The 25,100-nt window shown below is 45.8% G+C and overlaps 1 protein-coding gene across 2 annotated transcripts; it reads left to right on the forward strand.

The window, feature by feature from the left end:
- The first annotated feature begins 3,896 nt into the window (after positions 1-3,896).
- GHITM (growth hormone inducible transmembrane protein) lies at positions 3,897-15,835 on the forward strand. 2 transcript variants are annotated; one of them, XM_046654077.1, is made up of 9 exons: positions 3,897-4,033; positions 5,456-5,620; positions 6,752-6,851; positions 8,031-8,142; positions 8,967-9,108; positions 11,927-12,035; positions 13,194-13,382; positions 13,826-13,997; positions 15,467-15,835. In XM_046654077.1, exons 2-9 carry the CDS (start codon positions 5,492-5,494, stop codon positions 15,549-15,551), a joined length of 1,038 nt encoding a protein of 345 aa, XP_046510033.1. In that variant the 5' UTR covers positions 3,897-4,033; positions 5,456-5,491; the 3' UTR covers positions 15,552-15,835. The 2 variants fall into 2 exon arrangements, with proteins under 2 accessions (XP_046510033.1, XP_046510034.1); XM_046654078.1 differs by lacking the exon at positions 3,897-4,033 and adding an exon at positions 4,048-4,184.
- Positions 15,836-25,100: the final 9,265 nt, after the last annotated feature.

A 25,100-nucleotide genomic window follows, 5' to 3' on the forward strand; every position in this document is an offset into this window, starting at 1 on the left:
ACCATTTTTTTCATAATTGCTTCCCTAAGGAGCCTTTTTAGACATTTTTTTTTCCTAATTGCCCTCTACCACAAAATTTTAATGCCACAGATATACTGACATATGTACTGTATGTAAAGTATATCTGATCTATAGAGATAGATATAAAGATTTTTTTCACCCCTCGAAAACCAGTTTTACCCTCATTGAGAATGTATGTTCTCAACCCAGATCTTGCTACGTTTTCTTAAGTTGTTACCACTTCTGAGTCTTAGCTTCTTCTTTGCAAGCTCACCAGGAAGCATGAGATTATCCTCAAGATTCCTCCAATGTTCTGTCCCTCCACAGATACTGTCTCATCAATGAACTTGCCTTTTGACCCACATACAGCCTTTGGTTGCACCTCTGTGAGGGGTATACACTGAAAAATTGCCAGTAAAATGAGCACAAAGATGAACTATATTTTTCCTTAATCTGGCATCAACTGCTTTTGAGCCCCCAGTCAGCCTAAAGCTGACAGCTTAGCTTATTCCATTCTCAGGTCAGTCAGTCTTAGGATTTATCACCATCAGTTACCTCGGCGTTCAAAGCCCTTTCTCCTCTCTTGGACCCCACAGGGATTAGAAGCATCCACATTAAACAAGAGGGAAAGGGTGTGGCCTGCTCTCTACCCTTCCACTCCTGGGTCAGTGCCCAGCTCCCAGGTAACACCTTCAGCAGGGCCCAGAGGGAACAGTCTCCTTCTCAGCCACGGCTTCCTTTTCCTTCAGTTACTGGCAGGACTGAACTGTTGAGGTTGGCACAGCTTGCTCTCTCACCCAGACAGAGTCAAATGCTGGCTCTGGCGTGTAGCACACACCGTGGTCTGCTGGTGCCCATCTGGGCATCTCTCACATGCATACTTCTGGTGTTCCCCTCACTATCGGGCAGAACAAACAAGCTGGCCCATGCTCACAGCTGCAGTCTCGGGTTTATGCAGGCTTCAGGGATTCTAGGAAGCTCTGACACGGCAAACTTTAAAGCCAAGGGAAAACAAGGCAGGGACCCTCTTGACTCCTTCCCATCTGCGTTGTTTTCTGCCACTTAGCAAACACCATAGCAGAAGCAGCTACCAGTTGGTCCCCTCCATTCAGAAACATCACTAACCTCTCAGGGAGGAGCGCCAGCCCTTTCTTGAGAGGCAGAGTGAGCACATAAGACTCCACCCAGGGAGGATAAAGCCCTCACAAACTCCCTTTTCAACTCTCTTTCTCCCACACCACATCTCCTGATGGATGTGATCTCTAGCTGGGTAGGGGGATTTATTTTAACTACATGATTTTTCTCCTCTGTAATCCAGCACTTTCCACTTGTCCAGCAGGTGGAGGATAAGGAACCAGTCAGCGACCTTTAGCAAAAATTGTGATGTATATACAACATTAGGATTTGTCACTCCTGTCTTTTCTGTTTTCTGCCCTATGCTCCCCGGCCCTGGAAGCAGAGAATTTACAGTTTAACACTTCATACTGAGTTGTACTTATCTACTTCCTCCACATCTGTATCTCTTCCTGTATCCTCTCTCTAAATTAATGGTGTAATTATCCACCCAATTTCACCCAATTCAGAATAGAGGGATTATCCTGGGTGCCTCCCTCTTCTTTATCAGCTATAGTCAATCAGCCATTAAATCCTGTAAATTCCTCCTCACCGATATATCTCTGTCATAAACTCCCTCTTTGTCCCTCTTCTGTCTTAATGCCAGCATTCACCTTTTGCTTGAACAATTGCAATAAATTATTAATTTCATTCCCAGTCAATGAAATCTCTCCCCACCCCACGCTGATCATTTCTTCCCCACAAAATGACCAGGTAACTCTGCTGCCTCAAAAGATTTGACATCTGTGGAAACAATATAAGCCCCATACTTGAGAAAAGAAAATATGAAATGAGAAATTTTTCTTCCTTTATGAAGATGTGGGGACCTGGAATTGGCCACCCCAAGATATGTCTCTTTGGCATCAGGATTATTTGAGGCTGATTGCTTTTGATAAACTGGGACAGGGAAGGAGGCTCTGAGGAATGGAACTTGCCCTTCCTTAGGACACATTTACATTTGTAAGGTAAATCTCTATCAGTAAAAGCTGCCTCCCTCTCTGTACCAGGAAGAAGAAAGGAGATGACCTTCTCTCTAGAAACTCTTAATCAATACCAAAGGCAATGACTTAAAATCTGCATTTTATTGTGCTGGTCTGGTAATCTCCTGTAACTGACTTCCCTCCCCCTCCCAACTTTGGCATTCCTTAAGGATTAAGCATCTTTCCTTAGGCTAGGAACTGATTGCTGTGCTCACCTGTGACCGCCCAGCTCCGGACATAGACTTGCCTCCTGCTACGCCCACCGAGATAGCAGACCATTACCTGCTGTGTCCATCAAGCACTGTGCTAACAGGGCAATCTTGTGACTATTGTGGGAGGGACATTTCAATCACATGTGAAACACCCCGTTTGGGGGCTATATAACCACTCTGTGCACCCCACTTCTTTGGTGCCCTTTCTTCCTTTGGGAAGAAAGGCCCCGGGCCATGGTTCCTCATAAAGCTTTGTTTAATTTTCTCTTGCTATTCTGTCTCATGTGAATTTAATTCGTTCTCCAGCCAGACGAACCCCCATTTGGGGAGAGGAAATGTCCTCCTCCCCTACAAAGACAGTAAGCTTTAATTAATAAGAATCTCGAAGCGAATTACTTAGACTTAAGAAAGCATTTTGTTTATCACCGCGGGAGCTAAACAGAGAACCTATTTGCTAGCTAATCAAATTGGGGTAAGATCTAAAGTGAGATTAAATTGATCATGCTCGATCTATTCACTATCTTTAGCGACAGACTCGTCTACAGTGTTTTCCTGCCCTTTGCAGAGGAATGAAATAAGAACTGTGTTGCTGCCAAATTGTTTTATTGCTCACATAAAACGCAAACCTTTATGTCTGTCAAGATTTACATGGTTACAGAATTATCATAAATCCCAATTAACAATAGCTTAGGAGATAAGGTTCATAAATTTTACACGTTGTTAATCACCTTTATCTAAAACAGCACCCCTCTAGGGCTTTACCCAGCTTGACTTTCCTTCCAAGTACTTATCACCGCCCAACCTTGTGTCCGTTTTCTTGTCTCCACCACAAAGTAAACGCCAGAAGGGCAATTTTGCCAATACAACAGCCCTACACGTGTTTTATTTATTTGTATACGTCCCTAGGACAGTGCTTGGCAAAAGGGAGCCTCCGCAAATATTTAATGCATAAAAGAGAGGGAAAGAAAGAACAAAAACCTCCCTCGGGTAGCCGAGAAATGGCTCTCACTTTACAAATTCCGTGCAAGGGAAACAGGTGCACCGTGCTCAGTACAGCCCGGGGAGGGGGCCGCCCGTGCACCAGCCTTGCACCCCAAACACACGCTCACTCGGGCGTGGAAGGGTGCTGGGGAGGTCACGGAGCTCCAAGGATGCGGCCCGGTGACCTTCACCGGCCGACCTTCAGCATCAGACCCGAGAAGCCGGTTGGCCCCGGTCTCGAACTGTTCATCTCGCCAGACATTCCTGACAAGGCACAAAAAGGCGACAAGACGAAAGGAACACGGCGACAGAATAAATCTTAACTCGCACGCTAAACTCTTTCAATTTTCAAATAACCTTTGTAACTGCTGCAAGTGAAACTGTCGAGACCAAAAACAAGGACGAGATCCGTTACCCATCGCTAATATGGCCGAAACACCTTCGCTGCCCGCACCCAAAATGGACGTCCACTGTGACGCTCCCAACAATCCTCCCCCGGCCCCGCCCCTCCAGCATGGAACCCCTCCTCCCTCCTGTGCCCGCCCTTCCGGCAGGGATCTGCTCATGATTGGCTGCTGGGGGGGGGGGGGGTCCTGCGCTTCGCCGGATGTTACGTCACGCAGTGAGCGGGAGGGTCTGCGCGCGCGCAGATGGTAAGCAGTAGGTGGAGAGTCTGGGGAGCTGTAAGCGTCTGCGCCTCGCGGGCCCGGAAGGGGAACTGCGCGGTCGCTGGGACCGGGGCCTGAGGTACGGCTCCCCGGGCCCACGGGCCCCCGAGCACCGCCGTCTTCCAGGCTGCCGCCGCGCGGGGCCCTAGGCGCCTCTGCGGAGGGCAGGCAGTGGCGGCGCTCCCGGCCGCGTCGCGGCCTGGTGGCGCGTCGGGGTCGTCATCCTACGGGTAACGTGGCGGCGGCCGCGGGCCGGGAGGGGGCTCGGCTCGCTGCCCGCTTCCCCGGGCCGCGAGTGCTGAGTCACACCGGCCGTGTCGCCGCCCTGCAGAGGGGGCGCGCTGGAGGCGGGGCCGGTGGCGAGCGGGCTGCCTCAGTCTGGCGGCGGGACCGGTGCCGAGCGGGCTGCCTTAGTCTGGCGGCGGGGCCGGTGGCGAGCGGGCTGTCTGGGAGCTGGCGGCGGGGCCGGTGGCGAGTGGGCTGCCTGAGTCTGGCGGCGGGGCCGGTGGCGAGCGGGCTGCCTGGGGGCGGAGGCGGGGTCCTTGTCCGAGTCTGGGGGGCCTGGTGTCCCGCGCATCAGCTCCCAGAAGCCTCTTGAGTCGGCAGTCGTTCCCACCGCAACTGAGGCACCCGGCTCTCAGGTCAGGTCAGACCCTGGTAGAGGCGAGATGCGATCTGGGCCCCTGCCCAGTGGGTGTGCCCAGGTCTGAGATGATGTAAGGGCAGGAAAGTGCTGGAAGGACTCGCTGTTCCCCCAAAGGACAATGGCCCGTGTCCACGCCTCGCAGAGCCGGAAGGACGCTCAGATAGGTCTTTTTAAGCAGGAATTCTTAGCTTTTGGGTGCCAGTTAAAATGCCCATTCCCGTGTCCGTTCCTAGACGTTGAATCATTAGGACCAGAGTAAGACCCAGGAATATGCATTTTAAGATGCATCCAGGGGCTTCATTACCTCGTATATTTTTATGTCATATGTTGAAGGGGTGTGATATTTGGCATGTTTAGCGGGAGTTTATGGTCTTTGGTTTCCATCAATGTCTCAGCCTTGCAATGCAGTGTGTTCTCAAAGAGTTACTCGTGTCTTCCTGGGATGACATTTTTCCTCTGCTCAAGAGTTGTAGAGGCATCTTTTAAATTTTACTGTTGAATGCTGGTATAAATTTTAAGCCAAAGCCACATTTGTAAAAGCCAGCACCCTCGCTGTACTTCTCTTAAGATCTTAGCATCCACTCTGTGTTAGACACGTGTCACACAGAGTCCTAATTCTTGTTACTGTTCGAACTGGCTTTATACCTGTTTTGGTGACCCTTCCTAAACTGGGTTCTGCTGCGGGATGGATTTCTTGAATTACCAAGGGACAAGCAGAGGATTTGTCATTAACGTTTAAACAGGTCACTTTATTCCACCTTTTCTACTGAAAGATGATTGGCCTGTTCTTGTCTCTGGATCCTCTTTCTCCTTCCCTGAGTTGGTTAATGTGTTATTTTGTCTCTGTCTAACCAGCATTTCAGATCTGCTTGGTGAACCTGGTGCACCACCATGCTGGCCGCGAGACTCGTGTGTCTTCGGACGCTCCCTTCCAGGGTTTTCCACCCAGCTTTCACCAGGGCCTCCCCTGTCGTGAAGAATTCCATCACAAAGAATCAATGGCTCCTAACACCCAGCAGGGTAAAGATAATCTGTCTGTGTCTGTGTCTTGTCTGTCTGTCTGCCTCACCCCCCTTCCCCTCTCCCTCCCTCCCTCCCTCCGTCTCTCCTTCCCCCTTCTCCCCTCTCCCCCTTTCTCTCCCTCCCTCTCTCCCCCTCTCCCTCCTTCCCTCTCTCCCTCTCTCCCTCCTTCCCTCCCCCCGCCCAAGCCATTTGTTTGACAGAGTGTGAGGCTCCCTACTCTACCCTGATTTACTGAAACAGTTATCTGTGATAATGTCCCACATCAGCTCCTTCTTCCCGTTAGTTTTGTATCATTCTGTTCCATCCTTATCGTATCACTTGTGAAGGAGAAAAAGAACTCCTGTAACTTTTTCTTTACTCACAGCTCTTAGAGTTTCTCATTCAGAGTTTAGAGTAATTTGTGAGGGGTTGAGTGCGGAGTGATACACCGGAGAGATGGTGGAGCCTATAGTCGAAAGCTGAAGAACCCAGGAATATTATTACCAGTTGATCAGTAGCTTATTAGTTAGGTACTGAATAGGTCATTTCAGCTCTTGTTTAGAGAATGGCAAAATAAAATGTCTGATTAAGTTCCTTTTATAATAGATTTCTCCTCTAGCCTTCAAATTAGGAGCATAAAGTTTGAAATGTGAGGTTGATGAGCTACAAGAGACAACTGTTTTCCTCTTAACTGTTCCACTGTTGAAAAAGAAGTGAAATAGGATCGTAGTCATCCCTCCCTTTGTAGGATGTGTTAGGGAAAGAGACTTTTCTTGAGCTCTTTTCCCAGACAAAAAAATGTGACTAATGCTTATCAAATACATGTTTTTAAAAAGTTAACGTTTAAAATATAATTCTAGAGATAAAATAAAATCTGTAGTTTATGAAATAAACAGTTATTTTGAAACTTAAACTAAGAAGTTAAGCTGTAATGAATTAACAAACTCCTTTGAAGATAGAGTACAGATAGGGTCTACCTTTACTTTCTTAGATCAGCTAACATACTTTCATAGTGAAATTACATACATAGAAAGTACCAAATTACTTTATACATGGTTTTCTAGTATATCAAGATCCTCTGTTTTATCTTATTGTTAACATTTCTGTTTTGGTGTGGGTGGCGTGTGTCTTTGTTTTCATGTATGTCAGGAATATGCCACCAGAACAAGAATTGGGATCCGGCGTGGGAAGACTGGCCAAGAACTCAAGGAGGCGGCGATGGAACCGTCGATGGAAAAAATATTTAAAAGTAGGTGGCAAGGTGCCTTGTCAGTGTAGTAGGTAGCGCCTCAGTCTCGTAAAAGTAGGTGGCAGCCTGCAGTTCTTAAACTGGAGTGAGTGGGTATGTTTTAAGAGGTCCGTGAGCAGCCTCCTAAAATATACGCAAACTTGTGTATTAGTGCATTTTCCAGAAAGAGATTCTAAAAGATACAACCTGTTAAGGAGGTTCATTAAAGTTGCGTAGGATCTTCATTCAGGCATATGATAATTGTGTATGTTTCAGGTCAAGAGTAAATCACCAAAACATAGATGCTGATAAAAGCCTAGATGTTGAAGAAGGGCCCTCTCCACTGACTGCCCACAGAGGACCTCTCAGAAGGCAGTACCCTAGTGAAGTCTGTTTGGTTCAGTTTGGATTTCAGCTTTGCGAATTCAGAAATTAGATTGTTAATCTACCCAGAGCCAGGCCAAGAGCCCTGCTGCTCCTTAAGCAACTTGCAGAGTCTCCGTTTCTCATAATGGTAGAGAGCCCTAATCCATATCCCTCAAGGCGTTTCTTTCTGGTTAGTAAATTGGCCCTCTAAACCAAATTATGAATCAGACAGCAAGAGCATAGTAACGTTCTTGGTGAACAGATTAGACTAAAGGGAGTAAAATGTTCTATGAATACCTCCCTCCAGTTCCAGTCCATAAGCTGTTTCTTTCTTGGTACGCCAGAACAAGAGCACCTCCCTTGACTCTGCTGCGTAAACACTGATGACGTTTTTTACTTCAGTTCCTTTTTTCCTTGACTCCATGTAAAGCGTCGTCTTTGTCAGTGGCACTTTAGACAGAGTGTGGGATGACTTAACAGTTCTTTCTCGTCTTTACTTTCTACGACTGTCAGGAGAACACACCCCAGACTTTATGAGTAAAGTAACATGTATCACAGAAGTATCCTCCCATCCACAGATATACTGCCTCCTCAAATTTTACTGGAGTAATTGTAGGTTAATCAGGCCTGATCCTTTTTCTGCTATTATTACACCTACGTTTCAGTCGTGACCTTTTTTATTTGTCCCCTAATTTTGAGACAATTTCTATATCCCTGTATGTACTAATTATAGCTGTTACAAAGAAGTGTGGGATGTGGTTTGATTTACCACCAGCATTTTAATTTAGTCAAGACATGACGGTGTTAACGTGCACTTCCTCCTGTGTCCTGCAGTTGATCAGATGGGAAGATGGTTTGTTGCTGGAGGGGCTGCTGTTGGTCTTGGAGCGTTGTGCTACTATGGCTTGGGAATGTCTAATGAGCTTGGAGCCATTGAAAAGGCTGTGTAAGTAAATTGCTCCCAAACAATTCCAGCCTTAAAGGTTCCAGTTTTCTTCCTGTCCTTATCTTTTGCCACTGTTAGACTTTTAGAATGTTTTATGTGTAGTCTTCTAACTGTGTAGCAGTATACGTGAATAAAAATAGACTCTTATTTTGTACATATACAAATGGAATACTACTCAGCCATAAAAAAGACAAAATCGTGCCATTTTCGATGACATGGATGGACCTTGAGGGTATACTAAGCAAAGTAAGTCAGCTGGAGAAAGATAAACACCACATGATTTCACTTGATGTGGAAGATAAATAGAGATAAACAGAACAGATTAATAGTTACAAGAGGGGAAGGGGATGGGAGAGGGTGAAAGGGGTAAAGGGCACATATGGTGATGGATGAGAACTAGACTATATAGGTGGTGAGCATGATGCAGTCCATACAGAAACTGAAATTTAACAGTGTACACCTGAAATTTACACAATGTTATAAGCCAGTATGACCTCAAGAAAATAATAAAAAAGGCAATAGAATTTCTTGTTTCCTTTGCCTGTATTTATTGAAACCTAAATAAAAATTTTTTTACCAAGGTTATATGTGTTTAAACAAAGAGAAAAGGGTTTGCTTTGTATGTGTGCCAAGTGCTCGCTCGTATGTTTTACATCATTTAATTGTTACGGTAACTCCAATGTATGCATCGTTTCCATGGTAAATGAGGTGAATAAGATATAGAACAGCAAAGTGCTATTTCCCAATGTCTCCCATCTAGTAAATCATTCAACCAAAATTCACATCCATAATCCTGTAAATTAACCATGTTGTGTTTCTTACAGAATTTGGCCTCAGTACGTGAAGGACAGGATCCATTCTACCTATATGTACTTAGCAGGAAGTATTGGAGTAACAGCTTTGTCTGCCCTGGCAGTGAGCAGAACTCCTGCTCTTATGAACTTCATGATGAGAGGCTCATGGGTGGTAAGTCGGCTTGTTTTTGGTTTCCTTTGTCACTGAATATCAAAAGATTAGATGAAAAATATTAGGGGGTATTGAATGGAAAGAGTACTATGTTGAAAGTTTTCGTTCAAATAACATGAATTATTAGTGCAGCTGAGACAAAGTAGGAAGTACATTCTGAGGTAAGTCAGCTGCTCTTTGTTGAATATGTATTTTAATAGCAGCAAAGGAGTGGGAGACCAAACTTACAGGAACGTCCTACTTACCTGGCAGGAGATGAGAAGCAGCCTCTATTTTGTAGCAGCTTACTAAAAGATAAGGCAGATGGAAAAGCATCTTAAAGGTCAGTGGAAAACCGCTGTCACAAAAACTCAAGCGTTTTGTACTATTAAGAGTAGATAGTGCTGCCACAATTATTCAGAATTTCTCGTCCCTGTATAAGGTTTTGTATTCATTGAGTGTTTCTTGATCATTTGTTGTTTGGCTAGATACCAAAAAATTGTTTCAGATTTGGTTTCTATTTTTCTATTATCTGATTGAAGAGATGAACTGGAATAAGTGGTAAAGGATGTGCTGTAAGAAGTAGAAAGTGTAAAATCAGTTGAAAGACTATTTGTCTTGAATTGGTAGGGCAGTTCCATGAAGGAGACGTTTATTTCATCAGGGTCGTTGAAGGTTATTAGCATTTTTTATTTTAGGAGAGGACAAGAGCAGTTCAAGTTTGTAAAACAGCTTGAGCAGAGGAGGTAAGCATTAAAAGTGACTTTACAGTCCTGTTAGAGTGAGGTTCCAGTGTTTGAGGTCTGAGTGTGAAGAAGACACAATTAGAAAGGGACTGGTTGGCTCCCAAGCTGAGGAGAGTGCCTCAGCAGTCAGAGGCCATTGCAGGTAGTGGAACAGCAAAAATACAGTTGTGTTTGAGTTTCAAGAACTAATGTGGAAGAGACAAGCAGCATCTGTACCAGCCTTGCCTTTGTAAGATCTGAAGTGAGTGATGCTGAAGACTAGAGCAGTGAGTGTGAGAGTGGAAGGGCAGGGGAGATGGGAGAGTTCGTATAATGCTTACAGGTTCCTATGGCAAACCGTTTCTCCCCAGAGGGAGCCCAAGTCCATTGTCTTCCTACTGTAGTGTACTTGCCAAGAGGAGAGCCGTTTACAGTAGCACAGCCATTTGGAGCCCTTGGTATTCTTAGGCTCTTGCTTCTCAGGTGGACGTCATGAACTCCTGGCCTAGAGGGTCATGAAGGCACAGAATAAGCCTGGTGCATTCTCACCAGGAATGTCGGTTTTAATCAGAGGTAAATAAAGCAATGCTTTTTTGATAAAGCAAACATGGCTATATGAGAAAGATTAAAATGTGCAAAAGAGTTTAGCCTCTCAAAGAAGACTTCAAAGACGCTTTGTGCTTGGGCTGTGTTTTCAGCCTCCTGTGGGCATAAGATTACTCTGACCTGCTGTTCGGGCTAGTTAAGTGAAGTTGTTTGGAAAGTCAGACAGATGCTACAGAGAGGAAGATGAAGCCATGAGGGGGGACCTCATTTGCAGGGATGAGGGCAGAGTTTGTACCGAGTGCTTTTGGGACAGAGGAGAGGCATCTGAATTACTTACTGCTCGTGGCAGCTAGGCTACCTGTCAGAAAAAGTTCCCAGAACAGGAAGTAATCCTTGAGTAAGTCGACCAGCTGGGAAGGAGGTATAGGCTCAGTGAACAGCATGAAAGACGCATGAGACTGGACGTGTCTGCAGCCCGCCAGTCAGCACAGCTGTAGAGTGTGGAAAGGGAAAAGGCAAAAATGGAACTGGATCATGGAGGACCTTAAAAGAAAAAAATAGGATTCTGGTAAATATTCTGAAAACGCTTTCTGCAGAGATGTAAGTAGTCGTCCTTAGTAATCGTTTCTCCATTGGAAAATGGTAGAGTAGAACCCAGGGTGCTTTTCTGTAGTAATGTGGGTGAAGGGTTTCCATTCTCAGCAGACAGCAGTTGTCTTCGCCTGTGCCTCACACAGGTTTACCCTTCAGATGCCTGGGGTCAGACGGGTGATGCAGATGAGTGAGGCAAGCCTGGTGTGTCACAGGCGGTATTGGCATCTAGAGAAAGCCTTGCCAACTAAAAGCAGTCACGTGCAATTGTTTTTGAATAGTTGGGAAACAAAGCATCCGCCTGATTCTGTCCAGAGGCTGCAAGTTTGAACTTTCTGTTTTAAAGTTCCTGAAGGTCATTATCATCTTCTTCCATTAGATACACTTCTTCCTTGTTATACGCAAGGAACATTTAAATGTTACAGCAGTGGAGGTGTAAGATAGGCAGAGGAAAGGGATGAGGACCAGGTCAGCAGAAACTGGGAGGATAGAGACTAGACTCTTAGGTCTTGTCTTCTCCATGGGTTTCTATTTTTCAGGCTTTTCATTTAGCAAACATAGAATTCGAGGCAATTTGCTGTATATATTCTAATTGGTATATCATGGCTAATTTTTTAAAAAAATTCTATTTGTGCTAATACGAAAATAAATATAATTAAAAATAATCATTCCGGGATTCTTAAAGGGGTTTTGTTTCACCTCTGTCTGACAAAAATAAAATTTTAGGATGATGGTGTCAAAGCTCAGCTCATTCACTTTAAGTTGTCTGCAAAACTTTATGTATGGCAGTAGGGGGCACTCTTGGTAATTTAGCAAACTAAAGTAAACCCAAGGCCTTTAATGTGCTAGAAAAATACAGGATTCAGCTTATTTTCTTTTTAAATATGGTTTATTGAAGGGACTGACTGAACTTGGAACTTTTGGGTTCTATTTTGTTGTTGTAGAGGATTGATTTTTCTTAGTAACGTGTCTTTCAGACAATCGGTGCAACTTTTGCAGCCATGATTGGAGCTGGAATGCTCGTGCAGTCAATACCATATGACCAGAGCCCAGGCCCAAAGCATCTTGCTTGGTTACTCCATTCTGGTATGTTCTAATTTTAAATTGCTATTAAATAACCTTGAATACTACCTTTTCTGGTGGTTCTTCACCGTAAGTGGCATGTACATAATTTAATTAAGCCTCATGTTTAGAAACGCAGTTTTCTGTACTTACTACAGGTTGTATTATTGCTAGACCTCTACTCTGAAAAGTTAATGATTCTGAGACCATGGGCATCCCCAGCGTTACACCTGCCCCCTGTGACAGTCTAGGGTGTGCAGAGATTTCCTTTTATGTATTTTCTCTAATACCAGGAGGATTTCAAATCTGATACAGAATCGTTCTTGTTATGTATCTTTAGAAAAATGAAAAACTGAGGGGTGGAGAAGAGAAGGAGAAGGTAAGACATTTGAAAGAATAGGAGTCGAGGTTTTGGCAGTGGAGCATTGAGACAAAGCAGTAAAAAAGGGGCCAGCCTGGTGGCCGTTTGGTTAAGTTCGCATGTTCCACTTTAGCAGCGTGGGGTTCATTGGTTCAGATCCCAGGTGTGGACATGGCATCGCTTGGCAAATCATACTGTGGCAGGCATCCCACATATAAAGTAGAGGAAGATGGGCACGGATGTTAGCTCAGGGCCAGTCTTCCTCAGCAAAAAGAGGATTGGCAACAGTTAGCTCAGGGCTAATCTTCCTTAAAAAAAAAAAAAAAAAAGAAGAAAGTATTGAAAAATCACTGAATAACCTCCTGTATTTTAAGATTAGCATCATGTGCTCATTCTCTTGTTTCACTTTGTCCCTTTTTGGCAGCAGTAGGTTTGACCTTGAGTTACTCATTTTAAGCTTTTTTATCTCAGTTCTTAGATATATGAATATTGTTCTAAAGACTAGTGGTACACTCAGCTCTAAATAATGAACAACCTAGAATTTGAGGACGTTACTAAAAATCTAGATTATTGTTTGTACTTGTGAGCTGTGACTGTTTGACTAGGAGTAGTGTTACTGTTGTGATTTAGAGTTTGGAGAGCCCCAAGTTTTGGTGGTGGAATTTTTGGGGTAGTATTACCCAATGGGGGGAAGGCTTTTTGTAATCATGTTGTTTAACAATAAGGTATAACACGTACAGATGGCATGTTAGTTAGCAGTGACATTTTCCCTTTGGTGGTTATTTAGTGAATACTCATCTGACCTCTTGCTCTTCTTCCAGGTGTGATGGGTGCTGTGGTGGCTCCGCTGACGATATTAGGGGGGCCTCTTCTCATCAGAGCTGCCTGGTACACAGCAGGCATCGTGGGAGGCCTCTCCACAGTGGCCATGTGTGCGCCCAGTGAGAAGTTCCTGAACATGGGTGCACCCCTGGGAGTGGGCCTGGGTCTCGTCTTCGTGTCCTCACTGGGTAAGCCACTGTGCCTTAACACTTGGTTCTTGATGTCCTAAAATCATCGGACATACTCAGGTATCCTAGTGCAGGGAATTTATTAGGAGTCGTTTTTAAAAGTTGTTTAAAAGATGGAAGCTCATGTGCCTGGATTTTCTTATTTGGCATCTTAGTAAACCATTGTCGGTTTTACCAGAGACATCTAGAATGGGGAACTGGGTCTAGAGAACATGAAAATTGCTCTGATGTGGGAGCCTTCCTGTACTCTGGGGCAGTGACCCACTACAGGAAAGAGTATCGTGGATTTTGAACTGAATGTACATAAAATTGGTGCCTGTTTTCAGTTAGACATTTTCTTATCTGTGCAGAATACCAAAAAAATTTAAGTAGTGTTAATTATAAATCCAGTAATAGAAAAGTCCTTTTTCAAAAAAACCTTTTTTTTCCTATTTTGACTCTAGGATCTATGTTTCTCCCACCTACCACTGTGGCTGGGGCCACTCTGTACTCAGTGGCGATTTATGGCGGGCTAGTTCTCTTCAGCATGTTCCTTCTGTATGACACACAGAAAGTCATCAAGCGTGCAGAGCTGGTGCCAGCATATGGAGTTCAGAAGTATGATCCCATCAACTCGTAAGTAGTCTTCCCTTTGTTAGGTGAGGACGTGAGGACATTTGTGTTATGTTGGCATGTTTCGTTTTATGGCTGTATGAGTTTCCTAGGGCTGCTGTAACAAATTATACAAACTGTGGTTTCAGAGAACAGAAATTGATTCTCTGTGCAGGAGGCCAGAAGTCTGAAATCAAGTGTCATCTGGGTTGGCTCTTTCTGAGAGCTCCAAGGGAGACCTTCTTCCGTGCCTGCCTCCTAGCTGCTTGTTAGGGCCCGCAGTCCTGGGCGTTCCCTGGCTTGTAGATACATCAGTCCAGTCGCCACATCTGTCTTCCTCCCTGTGTCTGTCTCTTCTTAGAAGGACACGAGTCATATTGGCTTAAGGCTCACTCTACCCCAGTATTACCGCACCTTTGTTTGTTTATTTGTTGGTGAGGAAGATTGGCCCTGAGCTAACATCGATTGCCAATCTTCCTCTTTTTGCTTGAGGAAGATTGTTGCTGGGCTAACATCTATGCCAATCCTCCTCTATTTTTGTATGTGGGATACTGCCACAGCCTGGCTTGATGAGCAGTGTGTAGGTCCACACCTGGGATCCAAACCCACAAACCGTGGGCCACCGAAGTGGAGCATATGAACTTAACTACTACGGCACATGGCTGGCCCCTACTTCATCTTAGCTCGCAGCTTAATTTTACCCCTTTTTTGTTAATTAGCCCGTGATGCTCATGTTGGTCATTTAATCTTTTTAGTAACTTATATTTAACAGACTTTAAAACTGAAGAAATGTGTTAATCAAGTATTTGTTGGAAAGTATACATAATTGACTTGAAATTTTTAATAGAAAAGCCCATTTTATTCAAGATTGGAAACAGTATGAAAATTCCGTTTTGGAATTCAGCTTCAGCTGATACTAAGTGTTCTATAATAATGCTTTTTTCCTTTTCTTGGCCTCTCCATCAAAGTAGGTTATTTTATTTAAACAATTTTCCTGATTTTCATGGTGGCTATCATATTTTTTAAAGTAATTTGTTTCTCTTTCTTTAAAGGTAAAGCTTAGTGTAATTATTTTTAAATGCTGCTGTAAGGCTTACAGGTTTGTAGCAGCCTTTGGTTGGGAGGGTTGTGCGGGTGGGCTGTATTTAAAATCGCCAGACTTGTGTCTAACACCTTTTGTGAAGGTGTTTCTTCGGTTTTGTTTTGATTATATCATTGTCAACCAGTTTTTTCCCAAAAGATACTAAGTGTCAGAGGGTAGAATAATGATTTTTTTTTATAACTGCTCTTTAACATTTAAAAGATTAATCTTCTAGAAGAAAATCTTGACTATTTTCCAGTCTCAGGCATCCCTAGTTGGCTTTTTTTAGTTTCCATTTCATATACCGGGACACATAATCAGCATTGCTTTTTTCTTTTCTAGTTTAAGAAATGGTTTTTGTCATTGTTATTAGAATTACATCACGTATGATGGGCGTAATTTTATTTTCTAGGATGCTGGGAATCTACATGGATACATTAAATATATTTATGCGAGTTGCCAGCATTCTAGCAACTGGAGGCAACAGAAAGAAGTGAAACGACTCGGCCTCTGAGTTTGTACACCGGATATCGTGCTTGTGTGATAGGGGCGGACATTCATTACATAGTTGGCTCAAGCAGCTTCCCTTGACGTGTAGAAGTTAAGAACTTGTCAACATGGTTCAGATGTTCCAGTGATACGATGCTTCTGGTCTGCTTGTACTTCCGGAGAATAAATTCAGTAATTCTCTTCCAGATAAGCACATCCATTTCCAATTCTCATGTTTTGAGTAATTCTAAAATGTTTTAATGAATGTGAAAACTAAGGTTTGCTCTGAGAATTTGTGTTTTATGTATTTTTAAATTTATCTGGTTATGTGAAAATTAGCAAGCTTGTGTTTACCTGCATATTTGGAGGAATGCCGAGTATTAACAAGTAATGTCCTAAGGGGCATAGAGGTTCGGCACAGGGACCAGGGAGAACGGAGCCACCTGCTCTGTTTCTTTGACTGCTTAGAACTTAGCGCTCGGGTAGCTGGTGGGGAGCCAGTGAGAGGGAAACAGTCATTGCCATGTCGGCGTTCCTCTGCTGAGCGGACCGAAGCCGTGAGCGTGAAGCTGACAGGGATGGCTCAGTCTGCTCTCCCGGCTCAGCCTGGGCTTGAGCGCTCTCTGCAGCGGAGCCTGAGCGTGCTTGGCTTCTTGTTTGACGTTGTCCCACAGTCCAGAATGTTGATCATGTGGAGGATTCCTGGTCTGTGATACATGTTACATATGTGTGTGTGTGTGTGTGTACCTTTTACTTTTGAATCTGCTAAAACAAAATATCCTTAACTTTTCTCAGGACAAAATATTCCCAGCATGAAATTGTTGTATTTTCAAGTATGCAAATAGTATGTTTATAATTGCTGAGTTATTTTGCATATTTATTGAAATGTTTAGTTTAATAGAATACGTGCTTGCCTTGCTCATCTCTTCAAGCTTTGAAGCTTTTATCAGAAAAGCCTCTTTGTGGCTTACACTTGAGATTATGAAAGCAGTTTTTCTCCTAAGACTCTTGGTGTCTTGTGTTCCCTCTCAGACTAAGCACTGAAAAGGAGAACTAGTCTTTCTTCATGGACTACACAATAAAAATGCAGTGGGGGAAGTGCTTCGCTAGAGTTCCCCAGCAGAGTTTCCCTTCTCTCCTGCACACACCATCACTGAACTTGTGAGGTTTGTAGGGTTTTTGATACAGAAGAGTTACTTTTGGAAGTTCTTAATGAATGAATGAAGTCTATATGATTATTGAGATTGGCGTTCTTGGCAAATATTATAGTAATCCAGAAATAACTATTCTAACCGCCTCAGATCACATAGGATGCTTGTTTCTGAAAGAATAAAGGTTCCAGCCCGATCTGTGATTGGTCTGTAATTTTTCTAAGTGAACCATATTCCTGATACCGTTTGAATAGGGGTTGTGTTCCAGAAAGCAGCTTGCTTTTTCACCAGTATAGAATAAACAGTGCATCTTCTTATGACTGGTGCTTAGAGCTAGTCTCCCCTTTTTTGAGCCCCAGCTCTTCCGCTTACTTTTTATATGACCTTGGGCAAATTAATGTGTCTGTGTCCATTTCCTCATCTCATACCTCATAGGGTTAAGGTTAATGTGTGGGCCCTTAGTAAGCACTATATAAGTTTTAGCTGCTGTTGCTGGTTTGTTTGGGGTTTTTTTCCTTAAGAAAAATGTAAGTGGCAAGCTTCTATTTTTCCCTTTTCTACATTACTCCCTGAACAATACCAGTATAATCTTTAAAGTGAAATCTTAAAAGATCTGTTGTCTTTAGTCAGGTTTTGAACCCAAAGTTTATGTTCTTGTGTTTGGATGGTATCACACGCAAAACAAAATGATATAATTCCAACAATGAGTATCAGGCAGAGGTTTATCTAGAAAATCAAAGGGTGTTTTTCTCTAATGACCTAGTATTTTATTGCAACACTTTCTCTGACTTTGTTAAGACAATGAAGACTTCAGTATAAAAGGTGAGTTAATATATAAATGGCGAATTCCTATATAATATTATACTAGATCTAAAGTGAGAAAAAAAATCACTAGTTCCGTGGCTCCTGTAAACATAGCACTGGCGGTTTTTTCCTCATAACCCACAGGGAAGAGTGAAGACCTGCAAATTGATGGGCTAAGGCAAAGAAGAATATATCCATTTCTTATTTTCTAAAACGTCATCTGACATGTTAAAAGGATAACTAAGATGTATGGTTAAAAATAATCACATAAAGGGGCTGGCCCCCTGGCCGAGTGGTTAAGTTCACGCACTCCCCTGCAGGCGGCCCAGTGTTTCGTTGGTTCGAGTCCTGGGCGCGGACATGGCACTGCTCATCAAGCCACGCTGAGGCAGTGTCCCACATGCCACAACTAGAAGGACCCACAATGAAGAATATACAACTATGTACCGGGGGGGGGTTTGGGGAGAAAAAGGAAAAAAATAAAATTAAAAAAAATATATTAAAAAAAAATGTTTTAAAAAAATAATAATCACATAAAAACATAAAAGGCACTTCCGATTGGGTTAGAATGGTTTCTAATGAACATTCAATCAGAAAACATCAGTGTATCAGGCACCATGCTAGCTGGACCCAGTAGAGACTACGATAAATAAAAGTCACTGCCTTTTAAAGCCTAGCAACCCCCTGTAAACACAACCATGGTCCATTGTGTTGAGTGTCAGGAGAGAAGGGAACAAAGTTGAAATGTGAAAGAGTAATGAGTTTCCAGGATGTGCCGGGGGGTCTTCAAGAGTAAACAGTAGTTACGGCCCATGAAAAAGGCAGGAGGGCACTTCATAACAGCATAAGCAGAGAGATGGGGAAGACTGTAAGAAAGGAAAGTTCCCTCGAAGCCGGATTTCCTGCTCCCAATGGGTGTGTGTTCTGTGCCGAGGGCCCTGAGCCCTTAAATATTTTCTGTGCACCTCAAAATGTTAGAGCCTGGGGAGAAAGGCATATTTCTCTTAAGATTGTTCATCTGGATGCGATGTGTCCATGTTAAAGTTCCTGAAACTGATACCCAGGATTTGTATCATTCTAGTAGGGTCCAGATATGCTGGCAACAGGATTGAGGTAAGTTTTGTGTGTGTTGTGCGCTAAGCCCTTAACATGAACTAGAACATTCCTTCCTGTGGTTCCCATTTTGTGGAGGAGTAAACCGAGGCCCACAAGCTTGATCTTTGCACAGGGTCTTCTGGCTGGGCAGGGTGAGGTAGTGGAGTTGAAACTCCTAACCAGTTATCCTGGGCAGGTTGTGTGAGTGCCGTGGGGCTGACGTCCTTTGAGAATCACAAGAGCACTGTGCAGATTAAATGGTCAGGCTGGGATCTACTGAAGATACCTGGAACATTAGAATTCTAGTGTTTATCAAAAGGGCTTGGCCTCAGTGTCTGAAGGACAAGTGGTACTGCGAGTCCTTTTCTGTATTCCTCAGTCCACTTGCAGCTACAAATCAAACCTTTTTTTTGTCGGGTGGGGGAGATTAACTCTGAGCAAACATTCACTGCTAATCCTCCTCTTTTTGCTGAGGAAGACCGGCCCTGAGCTAACATCCGAAGAACCCATCCTCCTCCACTTTATACATGGGACGCCTGCCACAGCATGGGTTGCCAAGTGGAGCCATGTCCACACCCCGGATCTGTACTGGCAAACCCCAGGCTGCGGAAGTGGAACGTGTGCACTTAACCGCTGTGCCACCGGGCTGGCCCCCAAACCATTTTTTTAAGGTTGATATAATCAGCAGGATGGAATCCTCCCTAAATGTACTCCATGAGCTAGTACTCAAAACAGAAGCCGCTTTTCAGGGAAAGATGGAAGTTAGGACCTCGAGGACCTTGTCTTTTGTGAAGCAGTTGAGGAAGATGGAGCGAGTTCTCCCGGTATTAACACTTGAAAACAGCAAAAGGAGCATTTTGTGCCAGAAGCAAGGATGAAATCAAGTCTGATGGGGAGAGGGGACTATATGGACCATTCTGGCCAGTATCTCCCAGGGCTGCTGGACAGATAGCATAAGGGCAGGTCCCGCATCGTCTCCCCTCAGCCTCAGCATTCGTTCGGCTCTGCCTGCTTCATAGCTTGTGTGGTTCCTCACCTGGCAGAACAAGTACCAGGCCTCCCAAGGGGCCTCTCGGCACCCCAGCTTCAACGGGGGGGCTGATGGGGCGGGGTGTGTTGCAGCTGCATTGGATGCACATAGGAGCTGTGGGGTTCCCCATGGCTCCCCCAGAATTACAGAATTAATCTATTCAGGCAGGACCCAATTGACACTCATTCTTAAAACTGGGAACAAGTTTAGAAACAATTTTAAACATTTAAAACAAATGCTTTCCACTGAGCACTTTGTAAAAGCTGCTTCATCACCTGCAGGTTCGGTGTCAGCTGGCCGTCATTTCTTCAGGCCAAACTTCCATGTGCCTGGAACACGTGGACTGCTCACCCACAAGCCCCACAGTGGTTTCACGGAGCATCACAGAGCCTGGAGAAAGGCTTATGTGACGACCTCATAGGAAGGACGTCATGTCTTAATTTTATTTGCTCTTTAATCGTGTCAGTTACCTCAATTCTAAAATGCAGTATTTTTCACACTTCACTTCTGAAGTGTGTTTCATTTCATGATTTTTCTTTTTGCAAAGCTAAATAGCGTGTCAAAATCAGTGGCACGTTTGAATTGAAGAAGCACGGTATCTTGCCATGGTTTGTTCCCCATGTCTAATAGTTCATCGTCCTGTAAGAACAAATATCTAAGGGATTATCTCTTGATAGCTATAGATAGCATCCTTTACTGATGATTCAGAGGGAATCTTCCATAAGAAAGTACAAACAACCCAGCCCCACCCAGTTATGTACTTTATACGGGCTGAGTGGACTGATTTCCCAGCAATGCAGAGTGACTCCCAGACAGGAAGACCAGTGGAAGCCACGAGAGAGTGTCAGCTGTGTGATAGGATCTGCCTGTTCAGAAGGAGAGTGCGAGATCCAAGGATTGCTCAGTTTGGTACTCCCAGAACGAGTTAACTCTTAGCACCGAGTGTGGGGAGAACTAGGCATGAGTAAGACCCTCTGCCCTGCCATCACAGCCTGGCAGGAAACCCATCAGTCTGGAAGGGGCATCTGATGGGCAGAGGAAGTGGGTGCTAGCCAGGAGAGAGCTCATGGTGAGAGAATGCCACTGGCCCTGCCCACCCGGGAGCAGTGAATGCTGGAGGCCAAAGCCCTGACTGTAGGGGGCCATTTAGGGCCCGAACACAGCAATGTTCATCTTCACAAGTCACACTTTTCTTTTGAGGAAGATTAACCATGAGCTAACAACCGCTGTCAATCTCCTCTTTTTGCTGAGGAAGACTGGCCCTGAGCTAACATCCGTGCCCATCTTCCTCTGTTTTGTATGTGGGACGCTGTCACAGCATGGCTTGACAAGCAGTGTGTAGGTCCACGCCCAGGATCCAAACCAGTGAGCCTGGGGCTGCCAAAGCAGAGCGAAGGAACTTAACTGCTGCGCACCATCCCAGCCCCCACAAGTTACTCTAAGAGATCAAGTCAGCAGATATTTATTGGGCACTTAATTAGGTACCACATGGTTAAAAATGTGAGAACTGGCAGCAAATGACCCAAGGTAGTTATGAAGCCATAATGCACAGCTACGAAAGCTTCATCCAGACAATGGCTGCAGGAGTTCAGGAGGGGCCGTGGTGCCGAGGGCCACAGGAATGTGGGTGTTGCCCACACGCCCCACCACAGAAGGCTCCGTGGCTGGAGGGGGCTCCCCACTTAGGCAGGAAGGGGAATGTCTGGGGCAGCCCCAGCACATGGCATCCTGGGAAGTACCCGGACCTTCTTTGCAGAGAACCCAGCCTCTGCGTGCAAACCGGGTGTGTGTGACTCTGTGTGCTCGCAGTGCAACCATGTGAGCGCCCGAGCAAAGATGGGAGTATATCACCCACCTTATTTAGTAGAAGCGTCACTTAAAAAGTTGGAGAAATTATGACAAGACTTCCACTGTTCTTAATTCTAAGTGGCAGAAAAAAAAATGGGTAGGAGAATGGGGTGTTTGGGATCTTTTTCAGTATATGATAGCTGCCCCTGAGTAATATTCTTAAAAAAGAAAGTATGTCCAGAGAGAAAGTCCATTGAAACATTTTAAAGGAAGGCTTTCAGATTTTAGGAGCTTCGTGGAAAGACAAGGAACGCAGAACATCCCTCCACCCTGTGGCCTTTGGCTCGCCCCGGCTGAGTGGAGCTGGCCCCTGAGCCCAGAAGGTCCTTGCAGCCCTGACTTGCTGCGTCTGCAGTGACCTCGGGGCTCAAGTTTACTGCAGGGCGACAGCCGCACCTTGTGCACACACCTCGTCCTGGAGGTGCCGGGTGGGGATGAGAACAGGGGAAGGTGACACCTCTTCTGGGAAGCGGGCTGCCAAACCTGCAACACCCAGGCTGACGCGGACAAACAGGATCCATCCCAGCCCTGCCCGCCGTCCCCCCAACCCTGCTCTGAGCCTGGCGGGCGCGGTGTCCTGGGCCTGCCGCCTCCCCCCGCCACTCTGCCGGCCTTGCCCTCCCCAGCACAGCCCATGTTTGTGATTGCACCGGGCCGCAGTCATTTAGACCAGAATTCCAGGGCCATTTTTTTTTCCTTTGCCCCGAGTTGTGGGAAGAAAAGATAGTTGTTGTGCCTGATGAAAGCAAGTGAAAGGTGGGTGTTTTTTGGAGACAGGTTGCCACTGAAAAGCAGAGAGGAATCTATGCACCCCACGCTCGGCACTTGACCACCTAATAGGACAAAAAATTATTTTCATAAAGCACAACGCTGTGGGGTTACACTCTCAGCAAAAGGATCTGTTCTTCTCCAGCTTCGGCTACGGCTTTACTGAGGAACAGAGAAGTTGACTCTGTGTCCAGAGTCACACAGCTAAACTGTGGCAGAGCTCTGCTTAAAGCCTGGATGGTGTGGTTCTAGAGCCTGTGCCTTTAACAAGTGTAGGGGCGGTACAGAGACAGAAATGGACAACAAGCATCCTGAGTGCCCCACTCCATGCCCAAACCACGGGGTGGGTGTGAGGGTGTGGGGGCTAAAGGCCCCAAACTCCGGAGAGAGAGAGTGGGGAACTGTTGCCATCAGGGACTCGGAGATGGTGGCTCACAGGTGCTGCGGCACCAACAGGGAGCAGCCACAGGGTGGAAGAGACAGCGCCCTCTGGTCTCCCCATGCGTCTGTGTCGTGGAGGAGAGGGTGACATCCTGGCATGGCCCCCACGGAGGAGCCTGCAAGCCTGCCGGCAGCCACCATGGCAAGGCAGGGTAGCCCACGGCCACCGCTGTGGGGGGATAGCCTGAGCCAGGCGGGAGGGAGACGCGAGTAACCGTGGAAGATGCACAGCATCCAGGAGAACCTAGGGACCAGGAGGGTGGGGCAGGAGGAGCAGACGGGGTTGATCAGCGGGACTGGCAGCAGGAGCCCAGGCTTACAAGGAAGCTCAGACTCGTTGTCAAACATAGAGGAAGCCATCAGGGTTTTATACAATTAGGGGGTGGCGTGTAAGCTGAATATCCACATTGTGGGCTATCTTTGGCTGCTCCTGGGCTCTCACAGAAACAGCCTGGAAAGAACCACAGCTCTGGGGTCAGGCAGCCCCGGGTTGGGGTGAGAAGCTGCCAGAATGTTCTTTGTGAGGTGAAGGGAAACTTGGCTCTCCTTTGGGGCAAGTTGGAAACGGAATGCCTGCCGCCCTGGGGTGGAGGAGAATTAAATGAGAAGACAATGGAGGGGGCCCCATGAGTCTGGCCCCTCCCTCTATTGTAAACTGACCTGCAGTTTTCTAGGCAAATAAGGAGGGAGAGTCATTTGGGATCAATCACAGGGTCCGTAAAGCACCGTTGGGACAAGAGTGGCCGCCGGCCAAGACAGCCCTAACCACAGAGGGTGGGGACGTCTTGGGCACTTTCCGAATTAACTGGGAAATCATAAATTTGACTTGAAAACACTTTCTTCCTTGTAAATTCCCCTGTGTGTTGGGTGCGTCTCTGGAGATTTTTTCTTCTCAGGAAGGCTGCCAAGTGTTCAAAATCATCTCTGGAAATTATTATTTGAAGCCTCAAATTGGATTATTTTTGTACCCAAAGTGCATATGCTTAAAACAAACAGGTGTTCCTGTTAAAGTGCTTCTCATTTTCACCTCCCTCGGCTCCGCTCCCCATGAGATTCCAGACATTGTAAAGAGCCAGAGGTGTTTCTGCCTTTTCTAACGTGAGACATTGACAGCTATCTTTGAAATGCGAAAAAAGCAGGTGAAAATCTGTGAAGAGTGGTTGTCTCTGAGGAGTCAGGTTTGGGATGGAACTTATATTTTATACCCTGTGTTCTTTACATTCATGCGGCATAGATGGCTTCAGTATTTTTTTTTTCATAAGCATTTAAAAAAAGCAGGTGGAATTCTGACATCTGAATCTCTTCTTCCTTTGAACATATGGCCCCAGGAACACCTGCGAATCTGTGAGTTGTGTGTGTGCGTAGAGAACACCTGAGACAGCCAGCTCTCGCTGACTCTGAGCTGGGCAGGCCCTTACAGCTCTGTTCCGTGGTGGGAAAAAAGCTGGGCTGAGAATATGACATCCATGTCTGACTCCACGGCTGAGTGGCTGAGTGTGCTAGAAAGATTCCCCATGTCCTGGCTTAGCTGGATGGTGGATCCAGACAAATCCCTCTCTTCGCTGGCCGAGAGTTGCTCCTCATTTCTGCCCCATTGCTGAGCAATTCGAATTCAGTCACTTAATCCCCTGCTCCTTCTACCAGGGAGGATGTTCTTTCCCCTCTGATGACGGTTTGCCGAAAGCAAAAAGGAACCATGCCAATGCAAAGAGTACTTGTTACAACAGGCGACGGGTGCGTGGCCTCCAGAGGTATGCTGTTGCCCAGAGAACTCGGTGGTGGAGCCCCAAATGACCCCAGATAACAATCAATAAGGTAGTGCTCATAAGCCTTGATGTGGCCCATGGGTGCAATCTTAATCTCAGCTGGCATCGGTAACCTCTGCTGTGTTTATGGACCTTTCCCACGCTCTCTAAGTAAGGACAGTGGCGGGCTTGAAAACACAGCCTCAAGACACGCCCCACCCTCTTCCTTCCCCTCCTTCCAGCACTGGCTGCCCCCAAATCCCTCCCGGGCACCAGCGCTGGACTTGCCCCTGCTAGTTGCCCCCAGCTCTTCCTGACCCTGTCCTCTGCCGTGGCCACCGCCAGCTCAGCACAGCATCGGGACTGACGGGGAACCAGGCTGGGGCTGGCCGGTGACTCACACAGGCTGACACGTGGCCCTTCAGCTCAGTGGCCCCAACCAGTTTCTTTGTGTGGTCTGGTTTTAAAGTGTTTGCAAATGCAAGCATGCAGGCGGGCTGTCACAATACCCCCTGGCCTCTGGCTTGCTCAGCCGTCTGAGTGAGTGGTCTAAATTGTGCTTCTAATCTCCAGCACAGGAGGAGCCCCAGTGAAGTGCCCCGTTGGCCCGTGTCGGGCAGCAGGGAGTGCTGAATTGGCTGCCGGGAACCGGTGAGATCCTGGGGACCTGAGCCA

Source organism: Equus quagga, chromosome 2, assembly GCF_021613505.1.
Source record: "Equus quagga isolate Etosha38 chromosome 2, UCLA_HA_Equagga_1.0, whole genome shotgun sequence".
NCBI lineage: Eukaryota > Metazoa > Chordata > Mammalia > Perissodactyla > Equidae > Equus > Equus quagga.

Coding starts and splice junctions, on each gene's coding strand:
- GHITM (XM_046654077.1), top strand. CDS start 5,492: ATGCTGGCCGCGAGACTCGTGTGTCTTCGGACGCTCCCTTCCAGGGTT. Junction 5,621..6,751: donor GGCTCCTAACACCCAGCAGG/GTAAAGATAATC, acceptor CATGTATGTCAG/GAATATGCCACCAGAACAAG. Junction 9,109..11,926: donor TGATGAGAGGCTCATGGGTG/GTAAGTCGGCTT, acceptor CGTGTCTTTCAG/ACAATCGGTGCAACTTTTGC.